The sequence below is a fragment of the Apteryx mantelli genome, chromosome 9 (genome assembly GCF_036417845.1).
Source record: "Apteryx mantelli isolate bAptMan1 chromosome 9, bAptMan1.hap1, whole genome shotgun sequence".
NCBI classification, from domain to species: Eukaryota; Metazoa; Chordata; class Aves; order Apterygiformes; family Apterygidae; genus Apteryx; species Apteryx mantelli.
In genome coordinates, this window is record NC_089986.1 from 3088480 (window position 1) to 3104044 (window position 15565).

Sequence of the window (15565 nt, forward strand, 5' to 3'; positions counted from 1 at the left end):
AAGCTCCTGTGCTGCATCTCGCCTTGCTTCCAACATAAGGAACATCGGTGGATTAAGAAAAGGTCTGAAAGCAACGCTTTTACAGCGTTCTGATCCTAACTCACAAAGGATCCTAGGTACCTTGCCTGCCTTTTTCTATAGTCTCTGTTGCAGTTATTTTACAGGGGCAGGATACAGTAAAAGTTCCCAGTTGCTACGCTTGCAAAAACCTCAACCAACCCCCCCCCCAAGGCCCCCCCAAACCCATTGCTCTATTGCAATCAAAGCAGTGACGGCTGGCCTAGCTTTAGAGAGAACCGGAAGCAATAGCTCCGAGTTTCCCATCCAATTTAGACTAATTCAGAGGTCTGGGGTAAACCTTCGTGTACTTGGAGGAGTGCCTGATGGCTCAAAATATACAAGAAATGAGAAAGACTATCATTTCAAAGGCCCACAGAATGTACTCTAACTTAATGTGCTTTAAATAACACATAGCAAAGAAAAAAGACAGTTGGCCTTGTCTTCCTTAACAGGGCATAAACCTTAGAAAGTTTAGAAAACGATAACATACAGTATCAATTATTGACAACAATTAGTACTTCTCCTCTTCCATGTGGATTATTTTACAAACATGTACAATTGTTTTCGATTCCGCTCTGTTTGAAAAGTCTGAAATACCTGATACTGCACCCTTCAGAAAATACACTATTTGATCAGCTAACGGAATAATGCTGTAGCATTTAATTGATTTTTAATTAAATTTCACTCTTAAGTTAAAAATAGTAAAACTAATAGCTGACACTATTATAAGATCTTTTGTTCAAAGTCCCATTCCTCTCAATTCTACAAGCAGATTAAAAACAAATTACATATTCATAGAACATCAATATTCAGTGAAATACAATCACATATCTGGATAGAACAGAGAAGCTTTGAACAAGACACAATAAACTTCACATTGTCTAGAACAGAGAATTAGCCTCTTCTTATAGAAAAAAATAGTTAGAACGTAGTTAATTAAACCAATTTTGAAAAATAGGAGTGTAATGCAAAGATATTACAGGCTTTTCCATTAGGCACGAGAAGTAAATATGAGTGATTTCACAGATCTTCTCCAAGGCAAAACATCGAGCTGCCCAGTGTTTTCCCATATATAACGGTGCCCTGCTGTACCCGTCGAGGACACAAGCTCCTCAAAGCACTCTACAGATCTTCCATTCAAAAGGTAACCAAACACAGCCTGGCTTATTTTACACTATCTGTAAGATCACAGCCTGATGTGGCACGGGCACAAGTCAAAACACTGTATTTCAGGATCTCATTATTAAAATAGTGTCCTTGCTTTCCCATACAGCTAGAAATTCAAACAGTAGGCAAAATGGCCTGATTGCACACTTTCCTGCTAACCGGATTTTGCAAGGTGGAAAGGCCCACTTGGGGCTAAAGAATGTGTTTCTGCTGCACGGAGGCCAGTTCTCTAAATAAAAGCCCTTAACGGCTAACATATTTTCCTTCATCTTCTACTACTGGCTTACGTCATCTGTGTCTATTAAAAACATAGTTATCAGTTTGGTTTGTTGTTTTTTAAATGGAGGCCCAAAATTATTGGAATAGCAGAAAGTTCTGAAAACTGAAGCGATCGCCTACAACGAAGCTTACCATGGAAAATGCATCAGGGCCAAGGAAATACGCTGCTCTGCCCGAGTAGCTACCGAATCCCAGCCAAGTGCCCTGGGCGCTATTACACAACAGTTCACAAACTGCAGGCTAGCTGCTAAAAGATACTTTTAAACAAAAAATAAAGGAGTCTTACGTTGTCTAGCAGCAGCGTACAAGCTGCGTAGAAAGGTTTTAGTTGCTGGCCAGCCCTCTGCCCGTGGCACGTTTCCCGGCACGCAGGGAAGCAGAACAGCATCTGCTCAGGTGCAACAGGGAGGCAGGGGCAGAGCAGGCGTTTTAATGAAACAACGTAGTTTCTTAGCCCTTGAGCTCCACTATTTTCCCACTCTCTCCAGGTTCAAACATCAAAGAGAGTAACAGCGTGCTTCGGCTCACGTCCCGCTGGAGAGCCCTTCACCTTTGTCACACCGGGAAATAGGAAAGGTGACAAATCACTGCTGTCATTCATCAGCCAACCTAAACAGTCCTGCACATTCAGGTAAAAATACAAAAAAAAGAGTAACTTAAGGAATAACTAATAACTGTTATCATTGATGGAGGTTTTTTTGAATCTGAGAGAGGAAATAAAACACTAATATCTTCACCAACAGGGCAAACAATTGACTGGAGGTAGCAGAAAGGCAAAACATGAGACTTACAAGCAGTTTTTGGCTTAGTTATGCTAATGGAAAATAAAGTGAATGGAAATGAATATCTGGAGTACATTTCAATATACGGATGCTGTTTTCAGATAAATCTTTCTTTTCCAATACATTTTAATCCTATTAATATTGCAAAAAGTAAAATTATAAATGTCCCAAACATAAAGAACAAGGAAAAGGCATTAAAACTAGCACTTGCTTTTTTACTTCCAATCTGGGGTACAAATGTAGTTAGGAGAGAAGCTTACATGACAACAGAAGAAGAGAGAGATGCATGTAACAACTTTTATTTATTTCTCAGCCCAAGTTAAAGGCTGATCTAGTTCTTCTCATCTCGAGAGAAATAAAAAAGGTACATATATCCTAAGCTTAATTTTGTTCCTTTTCGTTATTTAAATTTTCTCCAGTGAAGAACTTAATTCTTAAATTCCCCCAGCCTTACGTATGAGACTCCTCTAAAGCTTAGCTGGATTGCTCTTAATGCTTTCTTGTCAAAAAAATAGAAGAATTTTCAGACCAACACACATATTTTCTAGTTCTTGCATCTCAGAAATAGTTTGTACAAATCACCCCAAATTTGAGAAGAGGTGTTTCCCTGACAACGGATCACCAAATAACTTTTTTAATAGACTATTAGAAAGAAATTAAACGAGGTTTTAAAATGAGAAGCAAATCTCAATCTCAACTATAGTCTCTTCTATTCACTAGAATATTAAAAAAAAAAAACTTTGAACAATTGAAAAACTTATTTTTTAAATATTTATTCAAATATATTTGAAATCTTCAGAAGAATCAAATCACTAAAAAAAGACATGTGACTGAAGTTAAATGTAGACATTCAATTCTGATGGCTTTCGGATACATGATATTATACCAAAGGAGAAACAGTTGGAAGAAAATATTCACCTAATGTTTCTAACACATTTCATATTCTGATTTCTTTTGCAGTACACACAAAACCCAAGAAATACTTCAGTTTTCACATACTCAAAGTCTCCACATGATTGATATGAAATGAAATCACAGAAATTACATTAAAATAAAGGTGTCCGACTTAAACGTTCAACAGGAGGGAAACACAACGGGATGAAATTCACCCTCCCAGTTGTGCTAATGCTTTGAGGAACGCTGTGTAAGATCACCTACCGAGCGAAGGCTCTTTGACTGCCTGCGCACATGAGGGTGAGCGAAAGCCAGAATGTCAGCACTGGCTGAATTTCCAGTCCCAAGGACTCAGCTTTAAGGCTTTGGTTTCCAACGCTCTTGGCTCGCAGACATGCCATTCACTGCCTATGATTTGCAGTTGGGGAAGCTAATTGCAATTTTTTGGGAAAAGTCCATAACCTACTCTTCTGCCTCAACAGAATGAATTCCGTATGAGACACTGCATAGTAATCAAGAGTATAATCTTGAACTTCTGTCTGACGTCCATATATGGCAAGTGAGTAAGCTCGAGTTGTAGGACAAATGATTGCACCAAGCACATTCAGAGAAAACTCTGACTGTCCTAAATCTGCAGCATGTTTTTCACAGCTGGCCAGATGTGATCTATCTGAGAACAGTTTGGAGAAGCACTACTTCAAAGCTGGATATTAGGATATTTCCAAATAGACAAAGTCCCTTCTAAGGTCATTTACCTTAGATCAAGAATCTACCCAGAAGTCAGATTGAGCAATAAAGGAGCGTCAAGCCATCCATAAAGAACCAGTTCAAGGAGCCTAAGGAAAATGGCTTTGGCATTACTTCTTTATGCATAGCAGATGCATCCTCTCTCAAAGGTAGAGTGTATTTCAACAATTATGTTTTTTAACCAAAAGTTTGGTTTTCAGCTAGTTCAAATACTTAGTAAAATATTTCCAGATTAAAACCAAAATTTTTTTTAATTATAAAGCAATTATAAAGCTTTATTTCCTGTTTATTTCTGAAGCTCTCAATATCATTCAGACCACTCCAATGATTTTGTACTCCCTGAAGATGTTTGGTACATTCTTCATGTGTAAGAAATGTTATAATAAATAAAAAACACTTAGCTTTCCATTAGCAAGATAGAAACAATTTTTTAGAACTGAAATAGCTGTCATGTATCTCCTAGATACACCGAGTTAAAAATTCAGATTATAAATATGACTAATTGTTCCAACATTAGCTGCAGTGCTGCAATACTTTGGTATTACTGTTTGGCTTATCCTTTTCCTGTTTCATATTTAATTCTGTATTGAATTCAATGAACTATCTCAAGAACAAAAACAGTAGTTATAAAAGTTTCATGATATTAAATAAATATACAAAAGCAATAACTCCAAGCTTCCCTTTTCTGATTACACAATGTAGTAAAAACTATGAAGCACCAGTCTTTGAATACTGTCTCATTTCCATAAATGGACACTGAGTAGGCTCTTGAGATGTAGGTCAAATGATTTCAATGAGCAGATTCAGAGAACTCTGTGTCCTAGGAATGAGGACAGTATCTCACACATATCATACTGATATAGCTCCAAGACCCAACCATGAAGGATCTAGACAGCTATGATTTCTAGACTGAACGCCACAGATTAAAAATTATTATCCACATAATACCTTAGCATAAATACTCTGAAAAAGACAGTGAAGAAAGAGTGGTTTTTTTTTTAATATATTTTAAGTGATAAAAATGCTTTAAAAATAATACTGATGGCAGCCATGCAAAGAATGGTCAGTCGCTTCTGGCAGGTCTTTGTTCACAGGTACGTGGAATTTTGTGCGGGGAAGGCTGACATAAGCTTAACTAAAAGCTGAGATCACCAAGCGTCCCGATGATGTCAGAACCCACACAGCCAGCATACCTAAACCGCTGACTTGAGTTATAGGCCTTTGCCTTTGTTTCTGAAAAATCTCCACTACAGTCCTTTCCAATCAGAGAGCAAACGGGACTAGCAGGGAAACAGGCATTCCTGTCCCTTAATGCCCCGACTGACACAAACCCAGACGAGCGTGCCGTAACCAGCCTCCGATCCTCGCCTGACGCTTAAGAAAGTTTCAGGTCCTAATAATTGAGGAGCTCTATTTTTTAAACTGGAAGCTTGGTTTTCCTCGTGCCCCACAGGGGCTTCCACATCAGTGCAGAGGGAAACATTTGGTGGAGCACCAACTCAGGGCGCTGTAGCACCCTAGCAGGTTCACCCTGCAAAACCCGACCCTTGGAAGCACCAGGGAGCTGATTCACAAACACGGAGAATTTGGCAGAGGGGAGCAGAATTGTGACAAATCAGAATTTTGCTTTTTCTAGATGTGAAAGGACTGTTAAAAGCTTCTTTGAAAAACTGACATAGAAAATTACACAAGAAGAGCCCCAAAGCTAGTTACATAGAAATGTCACCTACAAAGAAGCTAGGTAGAATCTGGCATCTGAAAATATAGTAGAGCCTTAATGTCCATTAAGGCTGGCAATCAGCTCACGCTACTACTGAGTGATGAACTGACATTTCACTGCAAACTGCTCAGAAATGACTATTCAGTTCCCAATGTAACGGCAGGCAAATCAGATCTTAACAAAATTATGAGTTATCCAAAGCAAATTTATATTTAGTTGTGTTAGAAACACTTAAATATGCACACAAATACATAATTAGATCATGGAAAATACATATGTATATATGTCTACATATACACATACATGCATATGTATTTTACTGGATATAAAATATAACAATTTTACAATAAGGTTTTCGATTCCAACCACAGGAGAATCCACAAAAGATTCTGTAAGTTGAAGAGATAATATGCAGAACTGGAGGTAAGGAAATCCAGTGCTACATGTGAATATAGACATGTATAAACTGAAGAGGAAAAAGACTGCTGAACTCCAGAAGCAAAGAGGGTTCCTGTTGCCTTCTTAAACTGGACTTCGGCCCAATAATTAATGAGAATTATCAAGAACTGACAAAGTCACTACCTCCAGATGAGGTATTATGCTGTATATTAGAAGGACAGAATTTTACAGAAGACATCTAAAATTCTCCTAAAATTCAAGCACATTCTCATAATTATTAGATCTAAGGAGAACAAAGACCAATGTCTTATCAATAATTATATAGGACAAACTGTCCCACATAAATTCTTAGCCTTAGAAAATGAAACATTGATGTAGTTCTTTAAATAGATTATTACTTCCATAGATGCTCCACATGTTTTCATTTTCTTCCAGAAGTTGCATTAGCCAATTCTAATAAATTAAAATACGTCAACTTGGAACGAATCGGTTACCAGCATAACCCAATGGGAAACCTATCTGTAATATTTTTCTTTTATTGAGTACAAAGAATTCAGAATCATGACTCTTAAAATAAAGGTAGATGAAATAGAGACTGCAGAAGAAAAACTTGTTTTTGTAATACTGTCAAATGCATCTCTGCAAAACAAGACTAAAACTAAATGTAAAGGGATCAAAGCTCATTGTAACTCTACAGAAAACAGATTGGCTGGGGTTTTCATGGTGCTGTAGTTTAAGTTAATTCAGCACTATCAGAATATTATGAAAACACACACATTGTATGTAGAGTCATTTGAAATCTTGCCACCTTGTTTATGTTAGTCTAATATCTAATGTTAATTTAAAGTTCTAATGTTAATTTTATTGTAGTCATACAATTTATTGCCCTAAATGCAAAACATGGCTTTAAAACTAAACCCTTGAAGTATCATTTTCCAAGATTTTCTGTAAATATCTGCTACACCGTAGTTTTAAAAACTCTTAGATGCTTTGTCATTTGTCAATAGTTTAAAGAAAAATAAAAAAGGAAAAACGGACAAGCACTGCTGACTATTTAACATATGACCAATCCTGAACTTCAAAATCCTTTAACCAACTTTCATTAAGTTTAAGCCTTTATCTTTTTGAGAAAAAGTGCAAAAGCAGCATGTTAGCACTGAGCTCAATAGCTTTTAACTATAGCACTATACTTCCGCTTCTTTTAAATGGAGGGGGAAAAAGTAGCTGTTACACTTGCGGAACTTTTCCCCTTATTTTCCATACATACCAGACAATACTTCCCAAGATTTATTATTTCCTAAATATTTTTATAAAACTTCTAGCAAAATTAGAGATTGCATGGAATGAGCCATGGGATACAAATGCAAGGTAAACAGAAGCAGTCAAACATGCAGACTGGCAGCCTAGTAAAATGGCCTCAGTGCGTTCTGTAATAAAAGAGAAATCCTGTAGAAGGTACATAATCATTTAAAAAGATGAACTTACAGCCCAATGCACACACAATTGCTTTCATTATAAAACACTTGCTAAACATGGCGGTTAAATTAAAATCTTGAAGTAAATCAAAAGGCAAGATTTAGCAGTCAACCAAGCATCTATTTATTACAAAAGCAGACTGTAGGTGAACATCACCAGAAAAATGTTTAAAAAGAAATAAGAGCACTATTAATTTGGAAAATAAGAACAACAACAAAACCAATCAATCCCCATTAAGGGGATTATTGGTTATTTTGGAATTATGGTTTTTAATGGAAAAAATCTGTTATCTATAGCTATTAATGGAAAAAAATCTGAAAGACCTCCCCAAAACAAAGGCAGAAACACCAGCGTTATTAAAATATAAATTTGATGTCCATCCTTGCTAGCTTTTGTTGATAATTCTAAAAGGATTAATTTGACCACAGTGTTTCACTTTATGGATTTTTTTAAATTATTCTTTAAATTCTCCAAACAACTGAGGAAGCAACCTGTCTTTGGAGCACATATATATGGTCTGTTTTCTAAGATACTATGTGGGAGTGGAGAGGAAAAGGAGGAAAATTAGTGAATTACAGTCATTCTTACCACCTTCTACTACGTAAATATCTTGACCCAATCAGTAATGTCAAGGGAAGCATGTAGAGCTGCAGGAAATAATTTACATAAATGAACTTTTTAAGTATTGCCCTCCATACAAATGACTAGCTTTTCAAAAGCTGAGAACACCTGGAAGCTTAAAGTCTACTCACCAATACAGCCAGCTTTACTTTTTAATATTCACACTTTAATATTAAGCTTAGTGCTCTCTATAAGCTTAATGATCATGGACACTAAAATAGGCAATAAATTCCAACATAAAATATATATTGTTTGGTATTCTGTATGACAGCCATATAATTTCTTTTAGAAACATAATGCTATCAAAGGAAGGGATATTTTTAAATTAAGAAACTGTTCTAAAAAGTTACTGTAATATTTGAAGTTTTTTTAATGTAAAGCTGCTAGAACAAAGTATCAAGGAAGAAAAAAAGAACAGGAGAACAGAACACACACTGGCAGAATTTAATTTAATTATGTCCCAAAACTGAACACACATGCTAGAGAAGAGTTAATGATATGTATATCGCCTGATGGCTCCCTGAGGAGCAATTTGCCAATACAGCTCCATTACATCAGACATAATAAAAATGTCTGTGTTGACCAGTAAAAGCCAGGTCTGGTTCTCTTCAAACTCCATCACTCTGGTGGTACGTGAGTCATTCTTCCTTTCCCTCAGTCCTAGCAAAACTACTTCTTTAGTAACTATTTACAGTTAATGTCAGGAAAGAAATTTTCATGAAATTCATGACTTTTGAAGATTAATCTAATAAATTATCATTGCTAGCTGCTAAACAGACAAAGGCACCTGGCACTAGCTACTGTGTGTGTTCTGTAAGAGCTGAATAAAGAACCAGGTAAAAGAACCCTTAATTTTATGAAAAAACAAACCTACTTGCAACAAAATTTTAACAAAGTCCACAAGCCCGTACAATATTAAATACTGATTTTAAAATTACCAGTTTTCAGCTAGCAGGAGTTTGAACTGTACTTAGATTAGATCAAATTACATAATAACTAACAAGGAAAAAAAAAAAAGGCCCTGGATGTCAAAAACAAAAGCTATATGGTACAAAACAGAGGTACATGACAGCAGGAAAAAAAAAAATAGAATTTTTTTTCATCTTCCTTTTCCACCACATCAGTCTTTGATATCAAATTGCCACTTTTAAGCATAAGTCTACACTGAGTGCAAAATGCAGTTTAAATTGTTGGGCTCCCCCACATTAGACCGCATTCATTTCAGCTTACAATTTGCTAATATAGCTTGATGATCCCAGTATTCAGGAAGGAGATGGAAAATGGTTGTGGAAGAAGAGGGCATGGTTTAAAGTGCTGCTTTAAGAAGAAAATACTAATGGCTAGTCTCATTTTTTAAAATACTATATGTTACATAATGCAGTCCTATGCAGATGTAATTATATTAGTATAAACTGCTTTATACAAATATACCTTATTTAGTTTCATTGAGCCAAATAAGCTATATGTATATAAACACGTCTAAAATGGCATATTCGTATAGGCAGATGGAGGGACAAGGGTCAGTGTAGGCTACTGTTTTAATTACATTTTAAATGAAGTTAAATGACATATTAAATGGAGAAAAAATTAAAGTATATATTTTAAGTGAATTTCTTTTTGAGAATAGCATCAAAATAACTAAATCTTAGCTAACTAAGTAGTACCAGATAATATAATTAAACATTAATGAACAAAATCTTGAGACAATATGATTTATATTGAAATTTAGTTGCTGATGACACAGGACATTATTATATTAATCTCTTGATCTTCCAATTCTAATTAAATTCCCTTGATCAAATCTTTTTTAAAAATTAAATCACAATTGGAGAATTTAAGCCGTATGGTTTTGCACTGCTGATTCATTTGTCATATATAAACACTTTCCACATTTCCAGAGTTCAAAGTTATTTTCAAAATGTAGTTTCTTTCTGTTATTACATGATCTTTTTTGTACACTCTTCTCTCTTTGGCTGTTTTATTATTATTAAACTCCTACATGCCAGTTTAGAAGCTGCCTGGGCTGAAGATAATACATAGTTACTATCTAGACTTTTTTTTAATCTCCCATACGTTCTAACACTGATAACGAAATCACAAGTGCTCCAGGTGAAACACGGCGTATCATGTTACTCACAGCAAGCAAGAGCAAACCAGGCTACTTTATAATACTTGAGTGATTGTTTAAAGAAAAATTGTCACATAATTCCATATTTATCCCAATACAATTAGCTGAAATGACACTAATGGAAAAGTATAGATGCTAAATGATGTAATTTAAAAATAATTTTAAAGTAAACTATTTATTTCTCTCAAGAAAACCATCATCTTCTGCCTATTCATCACAGCAAGACATTTGTCAGCGTGGATTGCGTTTCCTGATCATTCATAACTAAGTTAATACACACCTTAAACATTTTATCTCTATTTCTTATTGATGGGGCAAAGATTTAAGTAAAAAACTGTGACACACTCTCGAGAAAAATATGCCTGCCTCTCCACGCTGCCCAGGATGGGGAGCTGCGGGGCCATCCGAAGGGTACGCGCCCGGGAAGCAGCAAGGGGACCCGGAGGTTCGGGCACCGCGCTCGTAAAGGCAACGACACGCTCTCACCCTCAACGCCTAACGGTAACCCCGGCAGAAGGATGCTCGAGAGGGGAAAAGATGTCCCCACGCGTAAACTGGCAACGTAGCCAGCGACCAAGCACCTCCACGTCCCATCCTCTAACGGCCGAGGCACGGCTGCGCACAGAGCCAATTTATCTATCTTCTTCTGCAGAGAGAAGTAATGTCCAATTTGAACAAGACAAAGGCAGATAAACCCAACAGTAAGATGTATCTTATTTTAAAAGAATAATTTGCTCGATGAAAAGCATTAAGTGATGGAAACAGCAATCTGTCATAACAAACAAGGTTTGCGCAGTTTAATTTGAATTTTGTGCCCTGTGTGTTCTGCATGAAATCTGACGCAGCAAAAGAAAACTTCTCACAACGTATTTGCTCTTGAGTCTTCTACCAGAAAGAGACAGGAAAGATCTTCTTTACTTCGGTATTTTTTATACCTAGAGCAATACTATTTGAAGCAATCCTTGCTTCAAAGTTAAGACCTAGATCACACTTATTTTGTCAGTGAAGATTACCAAAACCAAAATCAGTATAGAAAGTGAAATATGAAGACTCGGAGATGGTAAGTTAACCTGTGTGCCTTTTCTCATATAAATTTTAAAGGCTATTCTTCAAGAATGTATAAATACTTGAAATGTGCGGTTCCAGTTCATGGTAAGGAGAACCATGCGGTACTGAAGATGCCCCAAAGCACCACTGCAAATGCTGATTTGCCAACCCGAGCAAGAGGGCAAAAAACACAACAAAAGAGGTAAACAGGGGGACAATAAAAGTCCCAAAACTAGTGAGGTTCGATGCAGTGCAAGTCTGAAGAAAAAGTTGCACAACCACAGGAAATCCACAGAGACAATCAGGTCAATCTGTGCCCTGGGTTAACGGACTTAGAATACCAATGAAGGCAGATGAAACTACATTAATTTAATTTTAGTTGGAGACCAAGTGGAAAAAAACTGGGTCAACAATAACAAACTTGGAGCAAAGCTGCAAGTCAGAAAAGAAAAAAGAAGAGAGAAACAGAGGTATCTCCTTTAGGAAGCTTTAGGAAGTAGTAGTCACATATGTTAAAAAAAAAAAAAAAAAAGAAAAGAAAAAAAAGGCCAGGGACACTTTGTTAATGAATACACAAATGGCCATGTCAAAAAAGCTCAGATTAAAACACACCTTTAGTTGGAAACAGTGTCCTGTCTAGCATTAAAAAACAAATGCAAGAATGTTCTTAGATCCTCTTTACTACTGTTTTAACCTTATCGCTTCTAATGCTTGATAATCACATTTTGTGATCTCCTTTATGAGATGTGCTTGTAAACTCTTACTACTTCTAAGGAAAAAAGCCAAATAATAAATTCACAAGAACTTTCATTCTTATGTTTTGTTCTCCCATGGACATTGTTCTTCTACCTTCTTTTTTATTATTCCTATACCCTCATTGCTTTTCACAGTTAACAACTGTATTTTATGATCGCTTTATGAGAGGTGCTTGTAAACTTAGTATTTTTAATTAAGAAGTTAAAAAACATACAGAAAATTTTAATGTCCTGAAAGGCAGAATATTATGAAAACTTTTACCCAGACCAAAACACATTGGTAAGTGCAGCTGAGCAGATCAAGAAGGGAGTATCTTAGATGCACTTGGTAGAAAGATGTTGGAACTCAAGATCAGTTTCTGCCAATAAAAATACTTGTCCATATACTTATATCCCTAGGAATATTTACTATATTATCAATAAATTTCCACATCTGCTATTTCTCAGAGTTGTTACTTACCCCAGTTTTATCACATAGACGTAAAGTATGAAAAGACCCAACAGCAAATAATTCCCCATCCATAGTCCAGGCAACAGATGTTATAGGATATTCATGCGGCTGTGAGCTGTACAGTATACGCCCATAACTGTCCCAAACCTTAAAAGGAAAAAAAAATTGAATATATTTTGTGTGTGCCTTTACTTATTCTAGAGGTATCACTTTCCCTCATATTCACCTAAGTTACAGAAATACACTTTCCATTCTTAAATCATTCCATTAAAAACACAGGTACTGAGTGTACTTAGTAGTTTTATTTATTTTAAAACACACTTGTCAAAAGAAATTCTCCACTGAGGACAAATGAAAAATGCACTAACTTTTAGAATTCTAGACCAACAAATGTTCTGTAGAATCACATTCACACTTCTAAGTTATTTTAAAACATTTTTGTATAACTGGAAAACCACACCTAATATTGTAGTTTATCTTTCATTAAAGGTTGTTCACAATCAATATTGGTTTGTTTGACGCAATGGAATTTGCTTTGCTATCATGGCAAACGTTACATTGCTCTGTATAAAATATTTTGAACTAACAACTGAGTTTTGTTTCCTGCACTTTACTGTAAGTCTCTAACAGAACCACAAGGATTATTCTATTTGCATTTGTTTTCCAACAGTGGAAGACAACTCTGCAAATTTCCAGACCAAAGAGATTTTATAACTGATTGTAACCAACAGAAGGCCAGGAAGTTAATTCACAGAATAATTTGTTTTTAACACTTTGATAGAAAATTTAAAAAAACCCAACTCCGTTGTATGATTGTATCACAGCCATCATACACTCTTAAGAGAAGGACAGAACGAACATATTGTACAACTAAAAATAAGTTTGTAATTAAGGGAAGAAATACAACATGTTCTTTCTATTTTGGATATACAATATTCCAACCATACAATTTCCTAAGATATTCACTAATAATATATTCACTTTCTCAGTACATATTATAGCTTATATTATTGCAAGTATTTATTGTTATATTTCTACACATTTTCCTTTGGGAGTTTGTTTCAACTGCATTTTACTTATTTTTATTTTGGCATATTTTCTCAAGCAAACATTTGTAATTTTATGCTACTAGATAGAGTGAGATGTATTTACAAATAATACAGCTTAATACAGCTTGGGGTCATAAGTTTTTCCTGAAAAATGAAAGACTTCTTTAAATATTAGCTTATAAGTGTTACTAAAATTATAAAACATCAGGCTGCCTAAAAATATCCCTTTCGGTAATTTAGTTTCCCCTAAAAAGTTAACAAGTACTAACCTTGTATTTACAGTCTTCGCCTGCAGACAGAATAAGATCATTGACTGAGTTCCAGTCAATTTTTAAAATAAGTCCATCATGGGCTTTCCACTGAAATGGAAAAAAATAAATTAACTATAGATGCAACAAGTCTGACAACTTTTAGTATTTATCATTTATCATTTAGTAGCATTCACATGCCCCAAACTAGATCAGGGTTTCCAACCATAAAAATGCACAGACATTATCTCTTCTGCAAAATAATAGATCGAATACAGTCTAGAATAAGGTAGAAGGAAAGCATAACAATCTACACTGAAAGAATGTTCCAAGCTACGGCTTCTGTATTGTTGTCCCTTTTCATAATCAAAAGAAACAGAAAGGCTTCTGCATTTTTCTGCCTTTTCTTTATTTATAAAAGGGAAATGCTTACTCAAAGGCCTCAAGCTTATCAGTAGCAGAAATTGTCAAATAAATTTAATTTAGGAAATGAACAATTCCTTTATTCTTATTCTCAAAAAAAGAATAATTCTGGTTAAAATAGGAGGGCAAAAAAGAGTGGCACATGTGCTGCATGGAAAATTTCAGCACAAATCTTTTATGTTTGGCAAAATTATAGAAGACAAAAACATTTTCACATGGGAAGTGTGAGACAACCTTAACAATAAATGGTACTGTCAAATGTGTATATGATTAGTATCAAATCAGAATATATCTTGAAGTCTGGTTTAACATAGTAAAGGCATTATACAAAGTCAAGAGAAGAACATAACATGCTAGAACCACAGGCAGCAATTCTCCAGATCTGCTAGTTTTACTCTGAGAACTGGAGTAAGTACATCCACTGACTTTAATGCAGCCCCACTTTTAATTCCCTTAAATTTTTACCTGATTCTAAATTAATACTCACAAAGCTCAGTACATACATAATTTTATACTAATGATACCTGTAAAACTTTAGCATTTGGCTGCAGAGGTTTAATAATCAGCTGCTTTCCTGACGTATAGAGAACCTTTTCAGAATCGGGTCCCCAGGCTACTGAGTACACTGGTGTCCCTGCAGACAGCATGAAAGAAAACATTTCTTATGAAGACTTGTCTGATCAAACTGGTACAGCCACTTCAAACTGGTTACTTAAAATCATGCATCAAAAACCCAAGTGTGGGAGAAGGCCAACCTAGGGGCAACTATTTGCCCCCGGTACTTGTATAACTGTAGGTAAGTTAGTAAGCAGTCAAACACTTACTGCTTTCAACAGGACCACTTTAAATTTAACACTGAACAAATCAACTACAGACCTCACCAAAACAAATGATGAATTAGTGACTTGTAGATACTACATCTGGGTTACTGAAAACGTGTATGACTTAACTACTGCTACAGGTACCTAATTCACAATGCTCTCCTCTTCATGTACCGTACCTATCAATTCTTCCTATGTATCATGTAACTTTTAAGACCCACTTATTTTATTGCAAAGTCTATCCCACTAGCTCCAACTACATTTACCACTTGCTTCTTCAGTTCACGCTTACTGTAAAACCATCTCTGGAAGAACTTATACCACCAGATTTCTTCCTTTATAAGATTTCCTTTTCTTCTTTTTCACTGAAATTGTTTTCATAGCAAAACAGTTTCACTGCTTTGGCTTCGCTGAACCTCATGTCTAAACTCCCAATTGTTTTCCTGTTTCCCCTCTCTTAAAAAAATCTGACCAGTTTCTTACAAGACACATTTGAGC

The 15565-nt window shown here is 35.6% G+C and overlaps 1 protein-coding gene across 1 annotated transcript in view; it reads right to left on the reverse strand.

Moving 5' to 3' along the window:
* The window catches only part of IFT80 (intraflagellar transport 80), a 62211-nt gene that overhangs the window by 22064 nt on the left and 24582 nt on the right, over positions 1-15565 (reverse strand). The window contains exons 7-9 of the mRNA XM_067301569.1: positions 14771-14880; positions 13845-13934; positions 12536-12673 (exon numbers count right to left, since the gene is read on the reverse strand). Of these exons, the coding sequence (XP_067157670.1) occupies positions 12536-12673; positions 13845-13934; positions 14771-14880 (338 nt within the window). The remainder of the gene's footprint in view (positions 1-12535; positions 12674-13844; positions 13935-14770; positions 14881-15565) is intronic.